General features: G+C 39.7%; 1 protein-coding gene across 1 annotated transcript; it reads right to left on the bottom strand.

Moving 5' to 3' along the window:
* Nucleotides 1–494: 494 nt before the first annotated feature.
* LOC311051651 (uncharacterized protein) lies at nt 495–6,468 on the bottom strand (the record flags this gene model as incomplete). Its single annotated transcript, XM_084066235.1, has 3 exons — nt 495–520; nt 3,395–4,072; nt 6,360–6,468. The coding sequence occupies 3 exons, from the start codon at nt 6,466–6,468 to the stop codon at nt 495–497; spliced, it is 813 nt and encodes a 270-aa protein (XP_083922361.1).
* Between the last annotated feature and the right edge of the window lie 14,677 nt (nt 6,469–21,145).

The following is a 21,145-nucleotide window of genomic DNA, read 5'->3' as shown; positions in this document are numbered from 1 at the left end:
AAATTAACATGAAGCCAACACCTATGAAAAGGTGTTGTGAAAATGTATTCAAACCTCAATTACTGCAATAGTGTCGGGGCAAGTACATATTCATCTAATTTATAGAAATTACTCATTACTCAAGATACATTTGTATGAATAGCTACCTCTTCTAAACATCTGGCTCCATCTACTCCTATGCATTGATAGAAACAAATATTTTTTGGGGGTGAACTATCCCTTTAAGGCTAAAAGGTTCATTGTGGTCCTATGTATTCAATTCATCAACATAGCATAAACAAATTATAATACATGTCATCAACAACAACAAAGGAGAATAAAGGAAAAACGGTGGCAGATAATGACTCCTCCTTTTGATGTGGAATGTCTGTCACCATGCAGTAAAGTTAAATGGATGGTGACAGGGCATTCCACATTTTGGTGGCAGGGTGGTAGCCAAAACGCAAAAAAATAAAGACTCACCACCTCAGGTTTAATGTCTTAATCTGTGTGGATTAGGTGACCGGAAGCAGGTTGGAGTCTAGGGATCAAGCACCAGTAAACATAGGACATTCAAGAGATTTGCCATCCGATGCCGGTGCCACAATTTAATATAGGTATGTTTTGCCCACTCATTTGATATTGAAATCTTGTCTGGCTCATAGACTAACTGTGCCACCCGAGTGTGGACAATGCAATGTACATATTTAAAGGTAGGGCAAGTGATTTTCTTTGGTAAAATAAGTGTTAAATAGCTCTATATTGTGATAGTACTCATTGCTATAGAGTGTTTGTTCAGTAAAAGGAGTCTCCTTGTCTCTACAGCTCTTTATAAAACAGAAAATGCATTTTTGTTTCAGTTTCATTTCCAATTTTATCCAACCAGGATAGAGAACTCAATCAGGATACAAATTAAACAAGTGAAATTGGAAGTGATGACACTAAGAAATGAGCAGGCGAAATTGGAACTGGAACACTTAAAAATTGGTACTTTCTCCTGATCGGCTGAGATTTTGACTCCTACCGAAAAATGTATTTTCAGTTTATTAAAGAGCTGGAGAGACAGGGAGACATCTGTTACTGAACAAACACTCTATAGCAATGATTACTATCAGAATATAGTGATTTAACCTTTTAACAAAATGCTTTTTGTTTTAACCCAAAAATATCACTTACCCTACCTTTAAATAATGCAATATTCATTTTGAGATAATATTTAGACAATGTAATATTCATATTTAGATCATATTTAGACAATGTAATATTCATATTTAGATCATATTTAGACAATGTAATATTCATATTTAGATCATATTTAGACAATGTAATATTCATATTTAGATCATATTTAGACAATGCAATATTAATATTTAAACGATGCAATATGCATTTTCAGACAATGCAATATTCATTTTTAAACAATGCAATATTCTTATTTTGACAATACAGTTTTCTGTGTCCGTCCATCAGACAGTGTAGCGGCGCTCTGGAACGACTCGCTGTCTGCCGTGTTTGACTCCGCCTGAAGCGCAGCCGTTGTCCTCCCGGACACGGGGATCCTGCCGTCAGACAGTGTACTGGCGCTCTGGAACGTCTCGTTGTGTTTGACGCTGCCTGGAACGGGTTCCTGCCATCAGATAGAATACCGGGAAGGATGATGAGCCATGGGAATAACGAAGGAGGTAAATGGAGCCAAGCTGTAGCCTGCTAGCCACATTGGCCTGTGCTGGGGGTGACAGAGTTGTTGGTTGTGGCCCCGGGTTCCGTTCCACGTCGCCCGCTAACAGGAGAATCACAGCAACCTGGGCCAAGCCTCTATAGGAGCGAGATGTTTCCCTTTTTGAAGGAGTCCTTGCGTGTCCGTTTTCCTACAGCCCAGAGAACAGTAGGAATTGGCTTCTCTCCGCTTTTAAGTAGAGGCTTTCTCTCAGCTTGTTGTTGTTTAGCATGAGATGCCGTAACTGGAGAAAACCTACACATGATATTAAAAATCAGATCGCAATCCACGAGGGTGCTGTTGTTGTTGCCCATGGTTCCCCTAACAATTTTGTTGCTTTATCCGTGTAAAAGCGCCTGAATACCTTAAAAGTTTGCCGCGACGTTTTGCGAGCCAAACCGGTGTTTGCCATCTTGGCTGACATGATGCCAAGATAAGCCATATGTAACTGCCGTTACCTAAAGTACGGACAATGGTGGTTACGATGTTGTTCCAGAGGAAAAAAGAGAGACTTGTCCTTCCACCGAGACATCGTTTGTTTACATCAGGGTTGAAAAAGAAAACATGTGGATCGTCAAAAAGATTCAAAATAAGGTAAAACCGCTGGCAGAGGCTGATGAATTAATTTATACCTGGCAATGAATGTGTTAATGTCTTCAAAGGGAGGAAGTGTAACCACTAAATGTGTCTTCTTGACAAGGAGTGTCCATGAAATAATTCACAATGTGACAACAGCAAATCCTCTATAGATGTGCTGAGGAGACTTTAAACCATGTTGGTTAAAACCATTCTCGCACTATTCGCAACTCAAAGGCTTCAATTCAGTGTGAATTCTTTGAATGTGTTTATTTAAGGTACTCTGATGTCCGTACGCTTTCCCACACTGGTCACAGTGGTAGGGCTTGTCTCCTGTATGAGTTCTCTGGTGAAGTTTGAGATGACTGCTCCGGTTGAACCGTTTCCCACACTGGTGACAGTGGTAAGGCTTCTCTCCTGTATGAATTATCTGGTGACGTTTGAGATGACCGCTCCGGTTGAACCCTTTCCCACACTGTTCACAGTGGTAAGGCTTCTCTCCTGTATGAATTCTCTGGTGAACTTTGAGAGTACCGCTCCAACTGAACCGTTCCCCACACTGGTCACAGTGGTAGGGCTTCTCTCCTGCATGAATTCTCTGGTGAGTTTTGAGAGCACTGCCCTGGCTGAATTGTTCCCCACACTGGTCACAGTGGTAAGGCTTTTCTCCTGTATGAATTCTCTGGTGTTTTTTAAGATCACCGTTCTGGCTGAACCGTTTCCCACACTGGTCACAGTGGTAGGGCTTCTCTCCTGTATGAATTCTCTGGTGCACTTTGAGATGACTGTTATAGCTGAACCATTTCCCACACTGGTCACAGTGGTAGGGCTTCTCACCTGTATGTATTATCTGATGAATTTTGAGATGACTGCTTTTGCGGAACCGTTCCCCACACTGGTCACAGTGGTAGGGCTTCTCTCCTGTATGTATTATCTGGTGACGTTTGAGATTACTGGGTATGCTGAACCCCTTCCCACACTGGTCACAGTGGTAGGGCTTCTCTCCTGCATGAATTCTCTGGTGAGTTTTGAGAGCACTGCCCTGGCTGAACCGTTTCCCACACTGGTCACAGTGGTAAGGCTTTTCTCCTGTATGAATTCTTTGGTGATCTTTGAGAGTACTGCTCCGGCTGAACCCTTTCCCACACTGGTCACAGGGGTAGGGCTTCTCTCCTGTATGAATTCTCTGGTGTAGTTTGAGATTACTGCTCTGGCTGAACCATTTCCCACACTGGTCACAGTGGTATGGCTTCTTTCCAGTATGTATTCTCTGGTGAAGTTTGAGATGATCTTTTCTGTTGAACATTGTCCCACACTGGTCACAACTTAATTGTTTCCTTCCTGTCTGACTCCTCGCGGATGGCTTTTGCTTTAATGATTTCGGGTTCTGGGACAGCTTGTTGCTCAAAGACAATCTTTGTCCTTCCACATGTTGCATCTTGTGTGATTCCAGTGTGTTTACAACTGACTCGTTACCCCAGTTATCACTGTCATCAGTATCAGATTCAGAACAGTGTGAAGAGATGAGGTGGTCATCACTAGTTGGTTGTGATGCTTGTAATGTCATGTGTTCAGTTGAGGTGCTGGCTTGAGGCTCTGTCTCTCTGTTTTCATCATCATCTTCGCTTTTCACTGCCAATAATCTCAATGATGACCCTGCAGCCTCCCCTGAGCTTAGAGGCATCTCCTCCTGCTCATCTTTAGTCTGTGGAGGTTCTAGTTTCACCTGGACCAGACTGGGGCTCCTCTCCTGCTGTTCAGAGGAAACCTCCTCTTTACACACAGGATGTAGAGTGAGGTCTAGAAGGAGGAGAGAGGAGGGAGAACATCAGGGGAGAGCAACTCAACAGCCAAATTCCAATTCCTCAACGTCTGCCTCCTCTGCACTCCAGCATGAATCAGAAATGGTTCACATAACAAATGTTCATTTGCTTTAGGGGGAGCACAGAGTGAGTAGAGAGGAGGCTCCCCAAGGCACTTGGAGCGATGATAAGTGAGTGTACATTAATTGTAGATTTCAGTGGCTTTCTCGACTTCCCTAACCCTTAAAGGGTCTACACCATGAATTTTAACTTTTTCTTCATTTTTGTGTGTTTTTGGTCTCCCCCACCTCTCTTCTGTTCCAACAAATACCCGACTTCGAGCATGCAGGCTTTCATAGGCTATCTGTGGTTTTCATGTAAATTGGTCTGAAAACAGTCCGTCAGATTTGTTCCCCCACCCTACGTCACGTCTGGGAACAATTCCTCCCGTTTTTCAGTTCTAACCAAAAAAAAAAAAACTTTTTTTTTTCATTTTTATTTTTTTTTAAATTTTTTCTTATTTTTTTTTTTTTACTTTTTCCACACAGAACCAGGACATGACATGCATACAAACTGGCTCACTAGCGCCCCGTGCCAAACAGGACAATGTGGTATTGCAGGTGAAAGTGCTTTATAAGCCAGAGAGAAGTTAGTTGGAATGAGTATATCTGAGGCTTGATTTAGGCTCAAACCTTTTGAAAAACGTTTGAGGGACATAAACAATATGATATCAAATATTATTATTATTTTTTAAATTCATGGTGTAGCTCCTTACACAAGTGCTGACTGCCTATCTTTTTTGTTATTAGCTTTTTAGTTGTTCTATTGCTGAGGCAAATTTTATCAATGTACTACCGGGGACACTTCATACAATAACACTGCCTACTTTGCAACTCTTTGCTGTTGGTTATTAAAAACCTTAAGCAACATTAAAGAGATCTGTCTTTAAAATACTATATAGCACGTAACTTGTAGATCAGCTACTATAAACATTTGATTCTGTAAATACAGACTTAACTCTGTAGCAGTGTTGGGTAACGGTACTTTTTAAAGCAACTTTTTAAGTTACAAGTTACTGCCATTAAAAAATAATCCGTTACGTTACTGGATTACCCCCTGACAAAAATAACTTGTTAGAATACTTTTCCGTTACTGACAATTAAAACCCATTTATGAATTGTATTTTAAGTTGCGCAAGTTTGTTACATTGTATTACTGGCTGCCCACCATCATTGGTGGCCTTATCTACGGCCCTTATTAATTAACTATATGGTTAAAAACAGGAATGATAAACAATAGACAATATTCCCTTTACAGCTCTTTCTTAGTTTATTAACAATTAACGAATATAATTCGCCACAATTGCCAGCCTACACGTAGGACCGGACAGAAAATCAGTGTACAGAAACCGGGGCTCAATTAGCTCCATAAAGAACCTCTCACTCCGCTATACAGCTTTGAGATGAGGTTCTATGTCGTTCTCATCCAGGATCGGGGGACGCCCTCCAAGGCTCCGCTGTTTACCCTTTTGTATACATCCTATCCCAAAACTAATGGTAGATTCCAAACCGCACGGATGTTTAAGGTTTGGTCGACTGCATAATATTTTAGGTCGGGAGCGAAACTACCCGTTTAAATCGCTTATTTAGTCAGCCTGTGGCCATGTTTCCCATTCAGCCCGGAAAACCCCCCTACGTCCGCTGCCAGTACTTCTCCCGGTTTGGCTACAATTCTTTAAATTGGATGTAGAGTCCTACGAAGCAGACAGGCACTTGTTACCCGGACATAGCTTACATCTGACAGTATAATTTTTATCATCCTTGTCCCTTGACAAAATCAAAATAATGTTTATACTTCCAATTAGTTAAGGCTGACGCTGAGCTCTCGTTCTCTGCCATTTCGCTTGAAAGAGCCGGGCTGCGCATGGCTTTTCTGCACATGCGCAGAGCCACACACACACACACACACACACACACACACACACCCTTTCAGTAGCCTACGTGTATTCCGTGTTGGCAAAATAATGAGGAGGAAATATGACTCAGGGTTTTCTTTTTTATATCTGTGCCAACAAAATGATGGACATCTTTTTAAAGAATAACGGATTACTTATTTGAAAACGTAACTAGTAACGGATTAGTCCAATTGCTAATCTAACGCGTTAGGTTACTCCGTTACCCAAAAAAGTATTCCGTTACAGTAACGGCTGTAGTTTTACCGCCGTTACCCCCAACACTGCTCTGTAGTAGTCCGTTGAAACATACAGTTAATAAAACAGTACATACCTATCTTGTACAACTTTACTACAGGTTGCAGCATCGCATCAAACAGTCCATGTCTCTGGTCCATCTCTCTCTGTTCCTCTGACCATGTTAATGATCTTTTGGAGGCCATCTCTCTTGATAGCGTAGATCTCTCCCTGTGGTGCTCTGTGGAAATAGAATAAAAAACATTTAGTTTTCATTCATCAACCTCACATACCACAGAGAAGATCACTGAAGAGCTTCAACAATACAGTGGTAGCTTTATGCTCAATCAACATCACATTTAGAAGAGTTTAATGATACTTTGACTACTATACTATACTATAATACTACAAAGCTTTGAAGCTCCAAACTATTTGGGTCAGCTCTAAATGCGGCTGTGAATGATCCAAGCACCACCGAAGAAGAGTACACTCAGAGATCAGGTGATCACACAACAAGAACAAATCTAGGCATCTTCCATGTTAAAGGATTTATAAAAGTCACATTTTCTCTGATTTCTGTTGTGTTTTTCACAAAACAAGTGAATGGGACATTTGCTTGTGCGAAGGACAAGTGTCTCAACAAGTTAATGTGAAGCCCAGAGTACCATATAAATACTGTAGCTGTTGCAGTAAGGCACTCTGATTGCATGTCATTTTGTCAAAAATAATATACAATATTACAATATATTTATAATGATTCAGATATAGCAGCATTATCAGCCACAATGTGCATGTGTCATTTTAAAGGAAAAGCAGAAATCCCCAAATGTTTTTAGGAAATAAATACTACAGCCAGACAGCCACACAGGCTGTAACATAACAAAGTATGTAAAATAATGGGAATACAGCATTTAATTTAGCCCCATTTAGAACCTCTCCCTCCGAGATGAGGTCCTACGTGGCCCGGTGCCGTTTGAGCAGACATGTTTGAATATTCTCCACTTTACATGTTTCTTATCCCTTTCTGCACATCGTATCCAAAAAGTCATAATCCCAAAAGGTTTTCTGCAATGCTCTCAGATGTTTTAACTTTTACCGTGCAATAAAATCTATCCAACGAGTTGAAAAAAGCATTTAAATCGCTTATCTACTCAGCCGGTTCCATAATATTCCTACTCTTATTCGTTGTGTTAATACCACCCGCAAGTATCATCCCTTTTCACAGCGGTGCTGCCACCCCTGGTTGGATAATGAATAACATCTGGTTACATCAGGTGGAAGATGCAATTCAACATTTGACCAGGGGATCAGTAATGTTACCCCTACGGGCGCAACTTCCGGTATGTCTTAAAAACATGGAACCGGCTGAGGAGATAAGCTATTTAAATGCTTTTTTCAAATTGTTGGATAGATTTTATTGTGCGCTAAAGGTTAAAATATCTGAGAGCCTTGCAGAAAACCTTTACTTTTTGGATACGATGTGCAGAAAGGGGTAAGAAACATGTAAAGTGAAAAATATTCGAAAATGTCCTGCTCAAAAGGCACCGACAAACATGGAACCTCATTTCATTATGTTATATTCAATTAGTTCACAGCAGATCTTATTTAAAGTTATATATCGTCTCCGGTTTTGAACCTAGCCCACTGATCTGATGTGGAGAGTTCATATCTAGAGAACATGTACCCAAACTTTTTTTTTCTCTTTGTGAAATGTTGAAGTCGTGTGTATTGTATTAGAATAGAAGCATTGTATGGGATATCAACCATTCTAGGCCTAATGGCTAGCCCCTGCTATTCAGTTCATTGCAAACATGGACTTGTTTACAAGCTTGTAGATCGGCTATTTTTGCTGAATGTTCATCCCAGAACAGACACAGGGATTAATGTAGTTAAAATAAGTAAATAAATAAAGTGTGGTTGCAATAGCTTTAGTTGTATTTTAACGGGAAGGTTAGCATCCCCATCTACTGTTCGCATTCAGCTCATGTTAATAAATGTATGTGTTAAATGTAGGTCCTAATGAGGTCACAACAGTCATGTTATTGTAAAATCTTCTACAATGACCATGAATTCCACAACACATTCCAACACCACACAGAGGTTATTTTCCATCATGTCGCTGCTGGAAATTAGAACAATATCTGGAGCAGAAACAGAAGCAGTGTCTTAATTCTAGGCCTAGTAGCTACCCTAACCCTGAAACATGACTGTCTGACAGTCATGATGAAACTTCAACTTGGTGTTACAGCCCGTACATCTACATAAACGTTCAGATTTCAATTATAAAGTGCTGACCTCATGGCCACGGATGTTACAATGTACATCGGGTGGGTCTAAGTACCCGTATCTTCCGTATCATTCAATAAAAAGCACTTGAATCTGATCGCCGGCCATTTTCTCATATAGTTGTAATAGATCAGAGTGCAATACACCTCCCCACCGACAAGGTCGCGTAGTTGAAAGCATATGGAGAAAATTCGAAGAAAATGGCCACACATCGGAATTAAAATGCTTTTTTATTGAACAATACGGAAGATACGGGTACTTAGACCCACCCGATGTACATTGTAACATCCGTGGCCATGAGGTCAGCACTTTATAATTGAAATGTGAACGTTTATGTAGATGTACGGGCTATAAATGGAGAAAGAGCAAAAAGCAGGTTGAAGATCCGCCATGACGCTCTGGACGGACGAGCGTCGTGTGATCCATGGCTAGTGGCTACCCTTGCTATTCAGTTCATTCAGTAAAACATGGACTTGAGTCAAGTTATTGTAAAAGCTCCTACAATGACCATGAATTCCACAACACATTCCAACAACACACATTTGATCTGCTAGGACTGCTGTAGCAGCTATGCTTGCACACTATGCTAACTGCTTAGCTTATTGTCCTTATCCACGGTGTGGGTTAATATGTGACGCAATAACACATTCTCAACACAAACACACATTCTGTAGTGAAAACAACATGAACTTTACCTGATATACTTTAACAATCAATGACGTCACTGAGAGTCTCCAGCTTTTAATCTGTTTGAAGCGACGAGGAAAAATAGACAAACAGAGTGTTGCCAGGTTGTGTGAGAGAAATAAGCATCGGAGCTGATGTGTGTGCCGTGCAGTGCACTCACTGCGCGTGCTTCCTGCGGTCACTCCACTGGGCGGGGTTTCACTTGTAGTTTTCTTTCAGTGATCCAGCCTCCAAATGCAAGGAAGACGACCCAGAACAAAAAGCCAGACACATGCGCTCATATTTCAATCAATGTAAACATCCTGATTTGTGGTGAATGGCCTGAATACTTTGACACTGTTTACTTTACCCCATCTGAATAGCTTATGTGAGCATAATACATAAAGAATAGCAGAATAATACATTACTAGACAAAATAAATTAGAAGTTTTTTTTAATTAATTCTACTGTTTCACATACAAACGTGGGCTACAAAAAAAACCTAAACATCTCTCTGCCTTATTGTCATAAATTGCACCCTTCTACTACATCTGTCATTCATAATTATTGATATAATTCCCATGTAGCCTACTTAAACGATCTATTCTCAGTAAAACGGTAAAAACCTACATTTCTTGTACTGCTTTTTTTCTGTCCACACCAAATCTCTTTGCCAAAAATAGTCGATCTACAAGCTCACAACGCGTTGCGGCTATTTTTGGCAAATGTTCCCCTCAGAATAGGCATTCTGGGCCAGGGGTTCATGTGGTTAATGCTATTCATAATAATGTAATGGTGTTTTCATTTTGTGAAGGTGCACTAATGTTTTCATATTGCTGGATAATATGGATAATATTAATATTTTATATTGCACGTGCATCATGTTGAGTGGTGTTATTCCTCTGTCTTCACTTCTACAAACCGCAATAGTCAAAGAACTACACATCCGGAAAAACATTTTTTTGGCACTGCCCACCACAGATCAGTGGTTCTCAACCTGTGGGTCGGGACACCAAGGGGGGTCCCAACATGATTTTGGAGGGGTCCCCAGATGACAGTCGAGTGACGATTCAAGGACTTTTAAGACCTTTTTAATACCTCAAAAAGAATGAAATGAAAGAAGACCATTACTGCATGAAAAGTATTCAACCTCTCCAACATAATCCTGAACATGTGCCATTTAGCCATTATGGCTTGAGTTCTAAAGTACATATTTACAGTCACAGTTTGGAGTATTTGTCCATTTCTATCCAGACAAACATGCATCCGCACATGAAATGAAACACAACGCTTACATGTTTACATTGCCAACGTAAATGTGAATCAAAAATAACAAATGTAGGCCTATAAATTCTACTGAACTTAAAAAAACAAAGAGAAAACTTAAAAACTAAGGTAAACTAAATAACTTAAGAAAATGCTTTTTAGCCTGAATAAACAACAGTGTGGGTTCTGCGCTGTTGCTGGATCCATGTCTGAAAGGGAACTGAATCTGGCTGGCTTTTATAGTGGCTTGTAATTGGGGCGGCAGCAATCCCAGATCAGCTGCAGGTGTGTCAGCCTGAGTGAGAGGAGAGACAGTGGGGGTTAGTGATTGATTAAGGATGATGTCATGGCCACACGCAACAGAACCAATCAAAAAAGACCAATTTACATTTCAACAATGCATTATGGGACAAACTGCTGTTAAACTATTTTACTGTTTAAAAGAAAAACGATTAGGATGTAGAACTATACATTTAACTTTGTATGTGAGATGGTAATACAATGCAGGAATATTAGCTACTCAATGTAGGCCTATACACTTTGAAATAGACAATAAAACCGTGAATGATAGGGTTGGAAAAATCGAGAGGCACATATAGCTGAAGACTCGGCATTATCTAGTAGATGTGAGGTTTATCTGTGGAGGCATCTGGCAGGGTTGATTAAGCTGATCTGACGGGTAGGCGGGTGCCCCCTTCTTCGCTCCATGAGTCCCAGTGTCCACTGTAACTAACTACGCACAACGGACGAGCCCCCTGGCACTCAGCGTTGATAGTAGCTCCGTTTCCCTAACAGGAGCTCCAATCAATTTCAAGGCTCATTTGCAGTACATAGGGAGGTCAAGCACATCTATATATGGCACTGCACGTGGCAGTCTGCCTTACTTTTATCTTGTCTTTTGTTTGTTGATTGACATTGCCTTATTGATAATTAACATACGTTACAGTCCACTATTTCATGGTTACTAAACACAGCACCACCAAGAGAAAAATAAAATAAAGAACGGTATAACAGAAACATTAGTCATGCAATTTGACATAAGAATATCACGACAACCCAACCTGTTTATTAATAATAATAATGAAAATAATAATAATAAACACCGAACCACCAAGAGAAAAACAAAAGAAACAGAAAGATGTAACAGAAACATTAGTCATGCAATTCATATTTTGACATAAGAATATCACAATACCAGTGAAAATAATGGACTTAAATAAAAAGAAGGAAACGAACAAACAAACACAAAAAATTAAGCAGAGATTCATATATTTCAGATCAAATCATATATATTAAATGAAAATCTTCCATGCAGCTATGTCTCCACACTCATCATGTTTTCTCCCCCTAGTGTGTGTGTGTGTGTGTGTGTGTGTGTGTGTGTGTGTGTGTGTGTGTGTGTGTGTGTGTGTGTGTGTGTGTGTGTGCGTGCGTGCGTGCGTGCGTGCGTGCGTGCGTGCGTGCGTGCGTGCGTGCGTGTGTTTGGAGGAGGGGTGGGGGTAGGCTGGCCATCTGGTGGGAACCAATCAAAAGAGACTAATTTACATGTCAACAATGCATTATGGGAAAAACTGCTGTTAAACCAAGTTACTGTTCAAAGAAAAACTATTAGGATATAGAACTACATTTAACTTTGTATGTGAGATGGTCAATGCAATGCAAGCATGAATATAGCTACTCAATGTATACATTTTGAAATGGACAATAAAACCGTGAATGATAGGGATGGGAACATTGAAAGGCATATATACCTGGAGGATCAGTACCTATCATCAGATGTGAGGGTGATCTGCGGCGGCATCTGTCTGGGTTGATTCGGCTGATCTGGCTGGTTAGGCGGGTGTCCCCTTCCTCCCTCTCCGCTCCATGTGTGTCCACTCCCGAAGCTCCGCGCTCGGTGTCAGAGGACCTTCTCCCTGGCGCTCATCGGTGATAGTAGCTCCACTCCCCTGCTAGGACCTCCAAACAAGCTCAAGGCCCATTTGTAGGACGTAGGGTGATCAGGCTCCAAAAACTGCAAGCACATCCAAACCTGGCACTGCACGTGGCAGTCTGCCTTCCTTTTCTTTTCTTTTTTGTTTGATGATTGAGATTCCCTTATTGATAATTAACAGAAGTTACGGTCCACTATTTCATGGTTAATAAACACAGCACCACCAAGAGAAAAATAAAATAAACTGACCAATATAACATAAACATTAGTCATGCAATTCATATTTTGACATAAGAATATCATGACAACCCAACCTGTTTATATAATAATAATAATAATAATCATACAAATACAGAACAATACCAGTAAAAATGATTAACTTAAGTAGAAAGAAGGAAACGAATAAACACAAAAATGAAACACAAATATAACAATATCAATGATATATTTTCTTGCTCTTTGTTTTTGACATAGCTCGTAGGCTCATAGGATAATTCCTTTAACAGGTCCGTTCATGAAAATGTCCAAATCTTTATTCTTAATGTCTTGTTGCAATGCTCTGTAAAGTCCTGAAATTATTCCTTTCTTCAACTGCATTCTTCAAAACATCCTGTGAAATAATTAAAACGAAATTGCAATTAGAAATGAAACACAATGCTTACATGTTTCATTGCCAATGCAAATGTGAATCAAAACTAAGAAATGAATAATTCCAACAGCTGGAATTATTCATTCCAGCTGTTGCTTGCAAACATGACCCGCTTTAATCACTTCAGTCTATATTAGTAGCCTAATGACTAGTATTAAAATGCTATTGTCTTTTTTATGTCCAATGTATTTGTATTTACATTCATAAAGTTAACATAAGTATAACTAAAGTACATATTTACAGTCAAACTTTCTCCAGTTTGGAATATTTGTCCATTTCTATCCAGACAAACATGCATCCGCACATGAAATGAAACACAACACTTACATGTTTACATTGCCAACGTAAATGTGAATCAAAAATAACAAATGTGGGACTATAAGTTCTACTGAACTTAAAAGAACAAAGAGAGAACTTAAAAACTAAGGTAAACTAAATAACTTAAGAAAATGCTTTTTAGCCTGAACAACAACTGTGTGGGTTCTGCGCTGTTGCTGGGTCCATGTCTGAAGGGGAACTGAATCTGGCTGGCTTTTATAGTGGCTTGTAATTGGGGCGGCAGCAATCCCAGATCAGCTGCAGGTGTGTCAGCCTGAGTGAGAGGAGAAACAGTGGGGGTTAGTGATTGATTAAGGATGATGTCATGGCCACACGCAACAGAACCAATCAAAAAAGACCAATTTACATTTCAACAATGCATTATGGGACAAACTGCTGTTAAACTATTTTACTGTTTAAAAGAAAAACGATTAGGATGTAGAACTATACATTTAACTTTGTATGTGAGATGGTAATACAATGCAGGAATATTAGCTACTCAATGTAGGCCTATACACTTTGAAATAGACAATAAAACCGTGAATGATAGGGTTGGAAAAATCGAGAGGCACATATAGCTGAAGACTCGGCATTACCTAGTAGATGTGAGGTCTATCTGTGGAGGCATCTGGCAAGGTTGATTAAGCTGATCTGACGGGTTGGCGGGTGCCCCTTCTTCGCTCCATGAGTCCCAGTGTCCACTGTAACTAACTACGCACAGTGGACGTACCCCTGGCACTCAGCGTTGATAGTAGCTCCGTTCCCCTAATAGGAGCTCCAATCAATTTCAAGGCTCATTTGCAGTACATAGGGAGGTCAAGCACATCTAGATATGGCACTGCACGTCGCAGTCTGCCTTACTTTTATCTTGTCTTTTGTTTGTTGATTGACATTGCCTTATTGATAATTAACATACGTTACAGTCCACTATTTCATGGTTACTAAACACAGCACCACCAAGAGAAAAATAAAATAAAGAACGGTATAACAGAAACATTAGTCATGCAATTTGACATAAGAATATCACGACAACCCAACCTGTTTATTAATAATAATAATGAAAATAATAATAATAAACACCGAACCACCAAGAGAAAAACAAAAGAAACAGAAAGATGTAACACAAACATTAGTCATGCAATTCATATTTTGACATATGAATATCACAATACCAGTGAAAATAATTGACTTAAATAAAAAGAAGGAAACGAACAAACAAACACAAAAAATTAAGCAGAGATTCATATATTTCAGATCAAATCATATATATTAAATGAAAATCTTCCATGCAGCTATGTCTCCACACTCATCATGTTTTCTCCCCCTAGTGTGTGTGTGTGTGTGTGTGTGTGTGTGTGTGTGTGTGTGTGTGTGTGTGTGTGTGTGTGTGTGTGTGTGTGCGTGCGTGCGTGCGTGCGTGCGTGCGTGCGTGCGTGCGTGTGTTTGGAGGAGGGGTGGGGGTAGGCTGGCCATCTGGTGGGAACCAATCAAAAGAGACTAATTTACATGTCAACAATGCATTATGGGAAAAACTGCTGTTAAACCAAGTTACTGTTCAAAGAAAAACTATTAGGATATAGAACTACATTTAACTTTGTATGTGAGATGGTCAATGCAATGCAAGCATGAATATAGCTACTCAATGTATACATTTTGAAATGGACAATAAAACCGTGAATGATAGGGATGGGAACATTGAAAGGCATATATACCTGGAGGATCAGTACCTATCATCGGATGTGAGGGTGATCTGCGGCGGCATCTGTCTGGGTTGATTCGGCTGATCTGGCTGGTTAGGCGGGTGTCCCCTTCCTCCCTCTCCGCTCCATGTGTGTCCACTCCCGAAGCTCCGCGCTCGGTGTCAGAGGACCTTCTCCCTGGCGCTCATCGGTGATAGTAGCTCCACTCCCCTGCTAGGACCTCCAAACAAGCTCAAGGCCCATTTGTAGGACGTAGGGTGATCAGGCTCCAAAAACTGCAAGCACATCCAAACCTGGCACTGCACGTGGCAGTCTGCCTTCCTTTTCTTTTCTTTTTTGTTTGATGATTGAGATTCCCTTATTGATAATTAACAGAAGTTACGGTCCACTATTTCATGGTTAATAAACACAGCACCACCAAGAGAAAAATAAAATAAACTGACCAATATAACATAAACATTAGTCATGCAATTCATATTTTGACATAAGAATATCATGACAACCCAACCTGTTTATATAATAATAATAATAATAATCATACAAATACAGAACAATACCAGTAAAAATGATTAACTTAAGTAGAAAGAAGGAAACGAATAAACACAAAAATGAAACACAAATATAACAATATCAATGATATATTTTCTTGCTCTTTGTTTTTGACATAGCTCGTAGGCTCATAGGATAATTCCTTTAACAGGTCCGTTCATGAAAATGTCCAAATCTTTATTCTTAATGTCTTGTTGCAATGCTCTGTAAAGTCCTGAAATTATTCCTTTCTTCAACTGCATTCTTCAAAACATCCTGTGAAATAATTAAAACGAAATTGCAATTAGAAATGAAACACAATGCTTACATGTTTCATTGCCAATGCAAATGTGAATCAAAACTAAGAAATGAATAATTCCAACAGCTGGAATTATTCATTCCAGCTGTTGCTTGCAAACATGACCCGCTTTAATCACTTCAGTCTATATTAGTAGCCTAATGACTAGTATTAAATGCTATTGTCTTTTTTATGTCCAATGTATTTGTATTTACATTCATAAAGTTAACATAAGTACAACTAAAGTACATATTTACAGTCAAACTTTCTCCAGTTTGGAGTATTTGTCCATTTCTATCCAGACAAACATGCAACCGCACATGAAATGAAACACAACGCTTACATGTTTACATTGCCAACGTAAATGTGAATCAAAAATAACAAATGTAGACCTATAAGTTCTACTGAACTTAAAAAAACAAAGAGAGGAGTTAAAAACTAAGGTAAACTAAATAACTTAAGAAAATGCTTTTTAGCCTGAATAAAAAACGGTGTGGGTTCTGCACTGTTGCTGGGTCCATGTCTGAAGGGGAACTGAATCTGGCTGGATTTTATAGTGGCTTGTAATTGGGGCAGCAGCAATCCCAGATCAGCTGAGTGAGAGGAGAGACAGTGGGGGTTAGTGATTGATTAAGGATGATGTCATGGCCACACGCAACAGAACCAATCAAAAAAGACCAATTTACATTTCAACAATGCATTATGGGACAAACTGCTGTTAAACTATTTTACTGTTTAAAAGAAAAACGATTAGGATGTAGAACTATACATTTAACTTTGTATGTGAGATGGTCAATACAATGCAGGAATATTAGCTACTCAATGTATACACTTTGAAATAGACAATAAAACCGTGAATGATAGGGTTGGAAAAATTGAGAGGCACATATAGCTGAAGAATCGGCATTACCTAGTAGATGTGAGGTCTATCTGTGGAGGCATCTGGCAGGGTTGATTAGGCTGATCTGACGGGTAGGCGGGTGCCCCCTTCTTCGCTCCATGAGTCCCAGTGTCCACTGTAACTAACCACGCGCAGTGGACGTGCCCCCTGGCACTCAGCGTTGATAGTAGCTCCGCTCCCCTAATAGGAGCTCCAATCAATTTCAAAGCTCATTTGCAGTACATAGGGAGGTCAAGCACATCTAGATATGGCACTGCACGTGGCAGTCTGCCTTACTTTTATCTTGTCTTTTGTTTGTTGATTGACATTGCCTTATTGATAATTAACATACGCTACAGTCCACTATTTCATGGTTACTAAACACAGCACCACCAAGAGAAAAATAAAATAAAGAACGGTATAACAGAAACATTAGTCATAAAATTTGACATAAGAATATCACGACAACCCAACCTGTTTATTAATAATAATAATAAAAATAATAATAATAAACACCGAACCACCAAGAGAAAAACAAAAGAAACAGAAAGATGTAGCAGAAACATTAGTCATGCAATTCATATTTTGACATATGAATATCACAATACCAGTGAAAATAATTGACTTAAATAAAAAGAAGGAAACGAACAAACAAGCACAAAAAAGTAAGCAGAGATTCATATATTTCAAATCAAATCATATATATTAAATGAAAATCTTCCATGCAGCTATGTCTCCACACTCATCATGTTTTCTCCCCCTAGTGTGTGTGTGTGTGTGTGTGTGTGTGTGTGTGTGTGTGTGTGTGTGTGTGTGTGTGTGTGTGTGTGTGTGTGTGTGTGTGTGTGCATGCGTAAGTGCGTGCGTGTATTTGGAGGAGGGGTGGGGGTAGGCTGGCCATCTGGTGGGAACCAATCAAAAGACACCAATTTACATGTCAACAATGCATTATGGGAAAAACTGCTGTTAAACCAAGTTACTGTTCAAAGAAAAACTATTAGGATATAGAACTACATTTAACTTTGTATGTGAGATGGTCAATGCAATGCAAGCATGAATATAGCTACTCAATGTATACATTTTGAACTGGACAATAAAACCGTGAATGATAGGGATGGGAAAATTGACAGTTATATATACCTGGAGGTTCAGTAGTTACTTTTGGATGTGAGGGTGATCTGCGGCGGCATCTGTCTGGGTTGATTCGGCTGATCTGGCTGGTTAGGCGGGTGTCCCCTTCCTCCCTCTCCGCTCCATGTGTGTCCACTCCCGAAGCTCCGCGCTCGGTGTCAGAGGACCTTCTCCCTGGCGCTCATCGGTGATAGTAGCTCCACTCCCCTGCTAGGACCTCCAAACAAGCTCAAGGCCCATTTGTAGGACGTAGGGTGATCAGGCTCCAAAAACTGCAAGCACATCCAAACCTGGCACTGCACGTGGCAGTCTGCCTTACTTTTCTTTTCTTTGATAATTAACAGAAGTTACAGTCCACTATTTCATGGTTAATAAACACAGCACCACCAAGAGAAAAATGAAATAAACTGACCAATATAACATAAACATTAGTCATGCAATTCATATTTTGACATAAGAATATCATGACAACCCAACCGGTTCATATAATAATAATCATACAAATACAGAACAATACCAGTAAAAATGATTAACTTAAGTAAAAAGAAGGAAAAGAATAAACACCAAAATGAAACACAAATATAACAATATCAATGATATATTTTCTTGCTCTTTGTTTTTGACATAGCTCGTAGGCTCATAGGATAATTCCTTTAACAGGTCCGTTCATGAAAATTTCGGATTCCCACTTTTTTTTGTTTCCAAATCTTTATTCTTAATGTCTTGTTGCAATGCTCTGTAAAGTCCTGAAAGTATTCCTTTCTTCAACTGCATTCTTCAAAACATCCTGTGAAATAATTAAAACGAAATTGCAATTAGAAAATATAGCTGCAAGCAGCGATAATACGGGGCCAGGAGAGAGAAAGAGAAATGATAATTCCTTTAAAAGGTCAGTTCATGAAAGTCCTTGCGGTCTTGTTTCCAATGAGGGCCTGTGAGCAATTAGGGGTTAAGAGTCTTGCTCAGGGACAAATTTCACTTCGTCGACACATTTGCTGACCTGGCCTGGAATCGTACCTGGGTCAACCAGGGCCTCTGGCTCCCTAGGCGGGCTCACTAACCACTCAGCTATGGCCGACCCTCAGAGAGAGAGAGAGAGAGAGAGAGAGAGAGAGAGAGAGAGAGAGAGAGAGAGAGAGAGAGAGAGAGAGAGAGAGAGAGAGAGAGAGAGAGAGAGAGAGAGAGAGAGAGAGATGGAAACGGAATAGATTGAAGATAGAAACGGAATAGATTGAAGAGACAGAGAGAGAGACATGGAGACGGAATAGATTGAAGATAGAAACGGAATAGATTGAAGAGAGAGAGAGAGCCATGGAAACGGAATAGATTGAGTCATGTTTTTTGCAATTCAACTTAAATGAGTCTGCATCAAGTGAGGCTTGAACCGGAAACCTTGCGATCGTGAGGCACTCTTAGGTAGCTGCAACACTACCTATAGTGCTATAGCTTTGTCTAGGCTGATATTGTCTGTTGAGGATCACAAACTCTTGCCTTCTGTCATGACCCAAGCCCCTGTTTCACTAACACAAAGATCACTCGTTCACAAACCATTTACCAATGAAGAAATTGTACATCTCCTCAGAACCAAAACTAGTGAAAGTAGCCGATCTACAAGCTCACAAACCATTAAAAGTTGTCAGATTGTACATCGGCTATTTTCACAATGAAGTATGTTATACATTGAAAAAACATACTCTCATTGCTATCTGAAAAGTTGTGAGATTGTAGATCAGCTATTTTCACAATGAAGTATGTAAAAAACACTCAATTAAGTATTTCATGTTATCTTTAACAATTGCAGATGTATTCATTGATAGTCATGTTGTGTGAAATGCAACTTAGATGAAGTCTGCACCAAGTGAGGCTTGAACTGGTGACCTTCAGGTTGTGGGGCACACATTTAAGCGAGAAGCCACCAACAGACAAGAACCTGTGAAAGGAGATCACACAGATGATACAGTTTCACGCAAATAGCTGAAAAATCCTGGGTTTAAGTGTTTTTCAAACTGCTCAAGATTGCGGACAATATAAGGGCGGTGCTTACTGGTTAACGTGATAGATGTGTTCCTCATTAGTCAAGGCACATGTGTAAGCAGGTCTAATGGCTGTCGGCCAAACGAGGCATGACTTTTGCCTGTTTAAAGTTTCAATTTTCAAAAAATTGCTATAGCGCCCCCGTTTGACCAATTGGAGTAAGATTGGTTTCGGTGATATTTGGAATGGCCCTTTACATTTCTGCAAAGTTTCAAAGAATGGTAAGTCTGCATGTATGTGTTAGGGGCAGATGAATAATTGTCATAAAACTGCAATATTCATTGGCTCATTAAAGCTTCATTTTTTCACTTATGGAAGATATTTTGCAAACGTTTTTTGGTATAGGTCCAAAGTTCATGTGTAAAAAGTTTCGTGCAGATTACTCAAAAATCCCAGGAGGAGATAGGTTTTAACTGTTTTTCATATAATTCGAAATGGTGGGAGATCTAAGGGTCAGAGGTCAAAAGTCAGAGTGTGAAAGTTGTTCATCATGAGGAGACGCATGTGTGTATTGAAGTTTTATGGCTGTAGGTAAAACAGGGCATGAGTTGTACCTGTTCAAAGTTGGCATTTTCAACTGAGTGCTATAGCGCCACCTTTTGACGAAAGATTGTGAGATTTATTTTTTGATCGTTTTTCATGACCATCTATCATATGGCCGAGTTTCATAAAAAGCGTATGCACGGTTCAGCCAGAACTGGCAAAAACGGCAGAAGAAGAAGAAGAAGAAGAAATGGAATAATGCGAATAACAATACGGGTCCATGCTGGAAGCCTGGCCCCGTAATGAAACACAATGCTTACATGTTTCATTGCCAATGCAAATGTGAATTACAAAACTAAGAAATGAATAATTCCAACAGCTGGAATCATTCATTCCAGCTGTTGCATGCAAACATGACCCGCTTTAATCACTTCAGCCTATATTAGTAGCTTAATGACAAGTATTAAAATTCTATTGTCTTTTTTATGTCCAATGTATTTGTATTTACATTCATAAAGTTAACATAAGTATAACTAAATGCAAAAAAATCTGGATTACAATTCAAAAATAGCAAAAATAGCAGATCTACAAGCTCAAAACGCGTCTTAGTGCGAAGCGTTTTGAGCTTGTAGATTGGCTACTTTTGCTACTTTTGTGTGACATGGAATGGCAAAGTGCGGCATTAATTTAGATAAGAGGTGTCTGTCCGAC

This window comes from Gymnoscopelus microlampas (genome assembly GCF_963454915.1).
Source record: "Gymnoscopelus microlampas genome assembly, chromosome: 9".
Taxonomy (NCBI): domain Eukaryota; kingdom Metazoa; phylum Chordata; class Actinopteri; order Myctophiformes; family Myctophidae; genus Gymnoscopelus; species Gymnoscopelus microlampas.
Note: the sequence above shows the minus strand (reverse complement) of the source record. Positions and strands in the feature narration are given on the sequence as shown.